This window comes from Puntigrus tetrazona, chromosome 6, assembly GCF_018831695.1.
Source record: "Puntigrus tetrazona isolate hp1 chromosome 6, ASM1883169v1, whole genome shotgun sequence".
Taxonomy (NCBI): Eukaryota; Metazoa; Chordata; class Actinopteri; order Cypriniformes; family Cyprinidae; genus Puntigrus; species Puntigrus tetrazona.
In genome coordinates this window covers 26986086-26995617 of record NC_056704.1, presented here as the reverse complement: position 1 = coordinate 26995617, position 9532 = coordinate 26986086, and the positions used below count along the sequence as shown (strand labels likewise).

The 9532-nt window shown below is 34.6% G+C and overlaps 1 protein-coding gene across 5 annotated transcripts in view; it reads left to right on the top strand.

Moving 5' to 3' along the window:
• eya2 (EYA transcriptional coactivator and phosphatase 2) overlaps nt 1-8898 on the top strand; it is a 32385-nt gene extending 23487 nt beyond the window's left edge. For all 5 annotated transcript variants that reach the window (XM_043242635.1, XM_043242633.1, XM_043242632.1 and 2 more), the window contains 6 exons: nt 2623-2681; nt 3870-4030; nt 5092-5206; nt 6383-6504; nt 6590-6690; nt 7672-8898. In XM_043242635.1, coding sequence (XP_043098570.1) covers nt 2623-2681; nt 3870-4030; nt 5092-5206; nt 6383-6504; nt 6590-6690; nt 7672-7752 — 639 coding nt within the window. In that variant the 3' untranslated portion in view covers nt 7753-8898. The remainder of the gene's footprint in view (nt 1-2622; nt 2682-3869; nt 4031-5091; nt 5207-6382; nt 6505-6589; nt 6691-7671) is intronic.
• Nucleotides 8899-9532: the final 634 nt, after the last annotated feature.

Below are 9532 nucleotides of genomic sequence, written 5' to 3'. Positions count from 1 at the left end.
CGGTGGACTAACAAAAAATATTGTGTATTGACATCTTTCTGTGGTTGAAATAAAATAGATATATATGCTGTTCATTTCATGCTTTAAGTAAATACGAAAAGACATTTGGTTCAGATTTGGTCAATTGGGAGATAAAAACTTTAAAGATAAAAAATTCCTTGGCAGACAAAGCTTTCATAGATATGAGACACAAAACCTGCGCGAATGTTCAAAACTGTCCCAGAAGTCCATGGTGACACAGGTGTGCAATTCCTCACATTTAGACCAAAATATGAGGAAGAAATCATGTTTCCTCGTGCTTTTGTAACATGTACATTTCTGTTTAAAGGTTTTCAAACTATTTTTTTAAAGGAATTGTGTAGTTTTGATTCAGCGAGGATGCATTCATTTGATCGAAAGCGGCACTAAGGATATTTACAACGCTTATAAAAGATTTCCGTTTGACTCAAATGCCGTGCTTCTGAACTTTCCGTTCATCAAAATGTAGCAAAAACACGAAGCAGCACAACGGTTTTCAACAATCATAAATCTTTCTTGAGCAGAAAATCGATATACATTATAATGAATACTAAAGGATCGTGTGACACCGAAGATGATCCAGAATCACAGAAATAAATCAAACGTACACACACATACACATAGAAAACAGTTATAATAAATTGTTATAATGCATCACTCTTTTTACAGTATTTCTGATCAAATGAATGCAGCCCAGGTGAGCGGAAGAGACTTTTCAAAAGCATTAAAAAGGCTCACCGACTCCGATCTTCTCAAAAGTAGCGCACACAAGGCGAAACGCACATTCACGACTGATTAGAAATGTGTATTATTTATTTTAAAAAGTGCATTTCGGGGAGTTTGCGCACGTTTGCTCGCCCGTCCGTGACCTGACGGTAATGCAGAGTCGGTGTGTGAAAGACCTCGGTTTGCCCTCTTCTTGAAGAAAGGAGAGATTAGATTCTCTAAAAGCTTTCGAGGAGGTGCAGCAGAAACCCTGACAGCATCTGAGGTCTTAATTAGGGGTGTGTGGCTGCCACTGAAAAGAAAATTTGTCCCGGGGAGGAACAACAGCCCAGGGGTGAAGGGCACACACACACACACACACACACACACACACACACACACACCATTATTTCTTGAGCAGCTTTTAATGACGGCGCCGTTCCCTCTTGTTCTGTTTCCCTGCAATTGCCCTCAAATAGTCCAAGGCATTATTCAGCGTCTAAACACTGAGAGTTCAGTCTATTCAGACGTGTTGAGAACAGAAAGCTGCCGCGGGCAAAATAACTGGACAGCTTAGAAATACATCTAATCGTGATCATTTAATGCTTTAATCGGAGAAATTTAATTAACGTTTGGTTGAGAATAGCAGAATAGTTGACCACATCTGATAAGGCATCAAAATAACGGGATTATTAGGTTTTTTAATTATTTATTTTTAATACAAATACTCAGAGAAACATTTAATTATTATTCGTAGAGAGGCAAAAAAGGAAAGGAAATCTGTGAAAAATTCAAATCTGTGAAAAATTCAAATAAATGTTCTTTGTTAATTTATTCATCCAATATCCTAGAAAATAAATAAATAAATAAAAAAAAAAAAAAAAATAATATATATATATATATATACAGTTTTTTTATTATTGTGTGTACATATATATATATATATATATATATATATATATATATATATATATATATATATATATATATATATTTTTTATTATTGTGTGTGTATATATATATATATATATATATATATATATATATACAAACAATAATTTAGGAGTAATAAATAAAGAAAATTAAAAACATTAATAAAATAATTAAACTTTAATTGATTTTTACTCAAAACATAATTTTATACGAGTAATTATATTAAGGGAAAAATTAAGTGTAGATAGTATTAAAGGCTATTTACATGATTGAAATTGTGAGGGGTTTTTTTGCAATTTTTGATAATATCTGCACCTCGGTTTACATTATAAAACAGTTTGCAATAATAACATATTGAGCGTAAATCGAAATGTTAATTTAAAATATGAAATGGACGCCACCTTATTGTTATAAAGTCCGGTTCTGTTAAAAAAAACGCGAAAAGTTAGAAAACCCGAGTTATAATAACAGTAATTTAAGAACAACGGGAGTCAGTGGGAGGTCGGCAACGTGATATTATCAAGACGAACGTGACGCCTTGAGTCATATCTGTGAAAATACCAAAAACAATATGAATGCGTCCCCTCTGAGCTGAAGGCCGAGCGATCGTTTCTGCCGATCCGAATCCAAACTTCGACGTTAAAACAGCAAGGAGAAGCACGCCAGATATAGATGAGGAGTAGAGAGCTGACGTTCTTATTCGTTGCACGGACCAAAGCGTTCATTAACGTCCAGGGTGTTCTGCCTGCCGTCGTTCTGATACTTTAGCCTCCGGCGTTAAAGGCGCCTGCGTGTCTTGGGTCGCCGTGGCCCGGTTGTGCTTTTTTTGTTGTCGGTCTCTTTTAATATCAAGCATCGTTCCCCGAGGCTCGTCGGCGGGTGAACCTGTCTGTGCACAGTACATCACTTCACACGGCTGTAACGCGTATCCGGCTCATGCGTATCCGCTTTCCTTTCATTTCCCAGGAATGCGACCAAGTTCACATCGATGATGTGGCCTCGGATGACAACGGGCAGGACTTGAGGTAGAGTATGGCTTCGCTTCACCTCGTACAGCGAGCGACGATATAAGCGCTTTCGATAAAACGGATATTACGCGGCTGCACGCCGCTGACATGAAGTATTGGACGCTGTTGGTTTTTGTCAAGCCTTCGCTCTGCTCCCAGACGTTTTACGGCGGACATTAATCACGCGTTTAAGAGCACGTCTACAGAGTTATTAAATGAAACGTTATTACATTTCTGTCATTTTTTTACCCATATTAATACTCCGAAAAAGCACCGTCTGTGCAAATTAGTGCATAATCTTTATTTCACTGTTTTTAAATCTTTTATTGATTTTTACTCAAATCAGTTGTTGTTTAATTTTTTTTTTTATTATTAAATCCAATACTATAAACTAATCCCGTATTAAAAAAGCGACAGGAATGTTTTTTAAAGTTCGAAAAGAAGAAACGTGCTGTATTATAAGAGAAGTGTTTTATTTGAAATGATTTATTCACAGATATTTTTGTTTTAATTAACAGATGCAATATGAAAAAGCAACAAAAAAAATTTTTAGAAGTGCAAATATCCTCCAAAAAGTACCCTAAAAGCAATCCACATGTTATATTAAATATTTTATTTAATTTTATTGATACTTTTTTAAATTATGAACTGATGCTATATCAGCATGATGCATTTTTATTATTATACATTTTTATAATTATATATATTTTTATAAATATATTTTTAATTGGCTTAACTAATTTTATTTTCAATTAATTTGCGAAAAAACTGCGAAACAAACATCCGTAACTATATTAAATTGTGTAAACATCACATGCATTATTTCATTATTATCACTTCTGTTATAATTTGACATCTATTTTACTATTAGTTTTTTAATTTAAAGATTTTTCCCTGCCATTTATTTATTTACGACAAAGAAGCAGGAATTTTTTATTGCATTTCCTTTTATGGAATGACAAAAGGATGCATAAATTATAGCACAGTTTTCATTTTTAGGTGAGCTACGTCTTTAACGCACCGGTTATCAAACACTATAGTTTCTCATGAGAGCTTGCTGGCAGACTCTCGCTCTGCTTCTAGATCTTTTACGACGGACATCAATCAGGAGTGTGTCGGGAGAAGCAGCGTTTGGAGGCGTGGAGCGGATCCGATGCTGACCGTGTGTGTGTGTGTGTGTGTGTGTGTGTGTGTCTGTACTTGCAGCACGTATAACTTTGGCACGGATGGCTTCCAGAGCCCGGCAGGTGGAGGCACGCTCTGCCTGGGCTCAGGTGTTCACGGCGGGGTGGACTGGATGAGGAAGCTCGCCTTCCGCTACCGCCGAGTCAAAGAGATCTACAACACCTACAAGAACAACGTAGGAGGTGAGAAGAGGCACGCGGTGAATTAGGGCCAGAAGTGACTAGCTCGCGATCCGATTGGTCGAATGAAAGCCGTTGTAGAGGAGCTGAGGTACACACAGCTGCGGCTCCGCGTCGGTTATTAACACATCGACTGTAAACACTGTACAGTTACACCGAAGGACGATTACCAGGTGCAGGATCGTAATAAAATAACCAACTGCGTGATTCTTGCTGTGCATTTCTGCCTCAGTGACATACATTTTCTGTAAAGCTGCGTTGCAACAAGCTGCATTGTGAAAAGCACTATACAAATAAAGCAGCAAGAAATAATAATAATAATAATGATAATATTGTAATAAGTAAGTTCAATAGCATTTTACCGTTTATTAATTGGTTGGTTGTCTATAATTAATGTTAATATATTTTTATTTAGATATGCAATACACGTGCATGTGTAGTATTTTATAAAATGTATATTTATTCATATAAATACTTTACGAACTGGACATTTCAGCTATTGGTTAACCTGTGGGATTTTAGAAAACAGTAAAAAAAAAAAATAATGTAATTGTCGTGTGTAACATTCTAATACCCCAAATATGTAAAAAAAGTAAAAATAATAAAAGAAAATAATACATTAATTGATATGTTCGTGTTTTCAGTTCAAGTATTAGGTCGTGGTCGCAACGTTTTAAATGTCACCTTTTTTTTTCTTGAAATAAAAAAAAACAGATCATGAGTCTGCGGTTATTAAATTATTAACTATTAAATATGATTTAGATATTCAGAATTAATTAATTATTTGTTGTATATCATGACGGGGCCAAAAAACAACTTGCAACATAAGTGTCTGTAGTTCAAGAAATCCTTATTACATATTTAATATTAAATGATATCGAAAAAACAATTCATTATTATTTTGGATTATAAAAGCAGCGAGTCCCTCAAGGCCATGTGTTACGTGTTTAAAGAGCTTTTTTAGTCGCTGTGTGCCAAACAGCCCTATGAAACGACTGCAACTGATGGCCGCTGTTTTCGGCTTCTCAGAAGCAACTTTGATCCCCGTTGCTGTTGTTCTGCAGGTTTGCTGGGCAGTCCGAAGCGGGAAGAGTGGCTTCAGCTGAGGAGGGAGATGGAGGTCTTGACGGATCTGTGGCTGACACAGGCGCTCAAAGCTCTCGCTCTCATCAACTCCAGGTGAAGACAGCACACGATAGCGCGGGATCCCCAATATTCCTTTAACAATAGACTTACTTTACAGCGGTTTTGCGTCACTCAAACGTAATGGGTTCTGGCGAGCGCAGCACGCTGTCAGGCTGACGATTAACAGCGCTTGATTTGCCGAAAGACCCGTTTTAGCAGAACGTCTCACCTGCTTTGTAATGGTGTCCGTGTAGTGGCCGGAAGCTGTCAGGATCCAAAGAGAATGAAAGAGCCGTCGTAAAAGTCCTCCGGAGTCACACGAAACTTCACCACAGGATTATGAAACATTTCATAGGAATTCATTTTAAATTAATTAAATTAATTACCATTTTTGGTAGAACTTATTCACTGTCAACCATCACTTTTTTTCTCAATAAATTCCTAATCTGCTGCTTGTTAGTTAATTAGTTAAATTAGTCAAATTAGTCAAATTGGTTCAATTTGGGTATTGGGTAGGAATAAGATTAGGAATTAAGGCATTAACACTACTATTAATAATATTCCAATAATAATATTCTAGTATGCATGCTAGTTAAGAGACCCTAAAATAAAGTATTACAGATTTTTTTATTTATTTATTTGTGTGTATATATATATATATATATATATATATATATATATATATATATATATATATATATTTTTTTTTTTTTTTTTTTTTTTTAAGTCCAAGTTTACGCCATAATTTTTTCCACAGTTTAATAAAAATAATTAGCTTCTTTGCAATACTTATTAAAATATTTGCCAATATGAGTGTATATTTTGCAATTATGAGATTATATCTTGCAATTATGTTCATGTCTCATAAACAATTAAGACTGTTTTGCACAATTATGAGTTCACGTCTTGTAATTCTAAGTTAATGTTATTCAATTACGAGTTTATAAATGAATAAAAATTCATTTATTTATACAAATTCTTAGTTTTGCAATTGAGTTTGTATCTCACAGATCTGGAAAAAAATATATATATATTTTTATTGCATAGCTAAAATAAGCTCTTATAAGAAGTAAATGCAAATTAAGCCTTTTTTTATTTAAAATGTTCCCTTCCAACAAAGCTCTGAATCTGGACGTTTCACAGAGAATCAGACCGGACCGTATTTTTATTCCTGAATGCAGTGTTTAAGAATCCCGTTAACTTCCATGCGTCTCTCTCTCTCTCTCTCAGACCGAACTGCGTGAACGTGATGGTCACCACCACGCAGCTGATCCCAGCGCTCTCCAAAGTGCTTCTCTACGGGCTTGCAGGAGCTTTTCCCATCGAGAACATCTACAGCGCCACCAAAACAGGTCTGCTGTCTCTCCGAACGCTGCACTCTTCTGACAGCTTCCCCGATCTAGAAACAGAAGTGTTAAGATCGCGTGTGTGTTGTAGGTAAAGAAAGCTGCTTTGAGCGCGTGACCCAGAGGTTCGGCCGGAGAGCTGTGTATGTGGTGGTGGGGGATGGAGTCGAGGAGGAGACGGTCGCCAAGAAGGTATGAAGGAATAACGCCGAAAAACATGCGCTCAGTGGTTATATTAGAAAAAGCAAAAGTGTTTTTGGGAAAAAGAATTTTTTTTTTATCTATGTGTGTGTGTGTGTGTGTGTGTTAAATAAATAAATAAATAAATAATAATAATAATAATAAGTAAATAAATAAAATAAATAATAATAATAAAAAAATTATAATTTCATACTGTAATTTACAATATTATATTGTACTTTATTATACATTAAGCTTTATTCATTGTTATTTTTCTAATATGATTATAAACAAATATATTTACATTGAATTATATTTGTTATAATCCTAGTTTTGTTTTGTTTTATTTAGCATTTATGTTATTAAACAATTTAATAATATACTAGAAAAATAAAATGCTATATTATTATTCAGTATTTTTATATTATTTGCGTTATTGTTTTTAAATAATAAATATTTTACTATAATTTTTATTATATATTTACATTATATTATATAACGGTTTTACTTTATATATGATTATGTGATTATTTACATTATTAGAATATGTAAATAGATTTTATATTGGAATTGAATGTATTTTAATATGCACTTATAATAAATACATTTATATTTTTAAATATTTAAAAAGTACATATTGATATTAAATAGTATTTATTAAAAAAAAAAATATATATATATATATATATATATATATATATATATATATATATATATATATATATATATATATATATATATATATATATATATATATACGTTTTTTTAAATATAAAAAATACATTCAAACAAACACTGGTGTATTAAAGTCCTTATCCTTTCAAAATATATCCCAATTTTTACGCAGTTTAAATAAAGTTATTTTAAAACGAGTTAAACCTTCACACGCACGCGCACACATACGTGCGCACTCTTTTGTGACACCGTGCCGCTCATCAGAGCCGTGATTAATGGACGTTAACGTAGTTGTCGTGATGTTGTGATGTCCTGCAGAAGAACATGCCGTTCTGGAGGGTGACCTGCCGGGCCGATCTGGAGGCGTTGAGTCACGCGCTCGAGCTGGACTACCTCTAGAGGGCGGCGTGCGTCCGCGCGCCTCGGACGTGCGCGGTCCACGGCAATCACGTGACCCAGCCAGGACCCGCGGGACCAATCAGCAGGGAGCAGCAATCTTTCGCTTCAAATCAAACGCTTTCGCCTCTTTCCCGCGCTCCACCCGAGAGGCTCAGCTCTTTCATTCACCCGCTTTTCTTCACAGCAGCGCTGCACTGAAAGCAAAGACCCACGAGCGACTGATTTTCTGTTCGTGCAGAAACCCGGGCGGAGCGCGACGCGTGGGTATCCCAGAATGCAACGCACTTGACTTCGTACAGCTCAAGCTCCGGACTGCCGAAAAATGAAAAAAAAAAAAAAATCACGCAGAAACTGGATTCAGAATAACTATTTTTTATTTCTGAGATGAAACTAGAAGTCATGTGATGCAGCAAACTACTGTTTATCATAATGCATAATGTGTGCTGTTTTTTTTATATATATATATTAAGCACAGTATACCGCGTGCAGGTGTGCAGTATGCTGTAATGTTATTTTACATAGTCTTTTCTGAAACAACTCGTGTTGAGGATTGAAAGGGGGTAAAACTGATTTTAGCATTATATATATATATATATATATATATATATATATATATATATATATATATATATATATATATATATATATATTCCCATGCATTTCAAAAAAAAACCAAATTCGTCCTTTTAGAGATATGATAAAATGCCATGCTATCTGATAATTCCTCTTGCGATCAGGCTGACGTTTATTGCGCCACACGTAAAAATAACACTAATTGTTAACTGAATCAAAATGCATTAAAATGAAGACATTGTACTAAAACTAACCCCTCGCTTTTCGAGCGATCGTTTAATGCAGACCCTTGAAATGATTTCAAAGCAAACTAACACGTAAAATTAGGCACTAAACGACACGATTAACTTATGAACGTCGGCGTCCTGCGAGTCTCTGGTGTTCGTGTGCTCTGTTACTGATGTATATTTGTTACTTTGCTGAAGTTGGTGTACTGTATACTGTACTGTATGCTCCGCTCCGACCTGCATGTGCTCTTCACGACCGCTTCTGTTCGCTATGATTTGTATATAAGGTTGTATTGTTGATTTATTTCTGGGCTTATTATGATAGAATAAAGATAAATTAATTCCATTCTCGCGCCTCCTCCGTAAAGAGCAAAGAGCTGCGCGCGATTGTTATTCGGTGCACAAATAAATGTCATTTCGCTTTAAAAAGTCTAATTTGAGTAAACGAAACAGAGCTTTTGAATGCGGAAAACAATTAAGCGCGTTTAACCATAATGCAAATGACTAATATTTAATTATAGAGGTAACGCAAGCATACGCACTCACGTTTCATAATAATATTCATATTTTTTTTTTTAAATATTTATTAGATTAATTACTGTGGTTATATGTAGCATATACATATATTATATTATAATTTTATATGATATTATAACTGGAAAATGACTGGATAAGAGGCGCAGATGGTAGAATAGTGCAAGCTTTGCTGCCATCTGCCGGAACTTCACCTCAATTACATCAGCTTGTCTTAAATAAAGCTAGTTTGCCTTGTGTTTGTGCAAGAGCGTTTTTTAGTTATTAGTGAAATATATGTGTGCGTAAAAAATTTTTTGAACAACCACAACAACAGCAACAACAAAAAAATGAATACACTTATACAAATAACATCCCTTCCAAGCCCAATTTATTATAAAAAAATAGCGAATGAAAATAAGAAAAAATAAAATAATACAAATTAAAAAATTATAAAATAATTTATA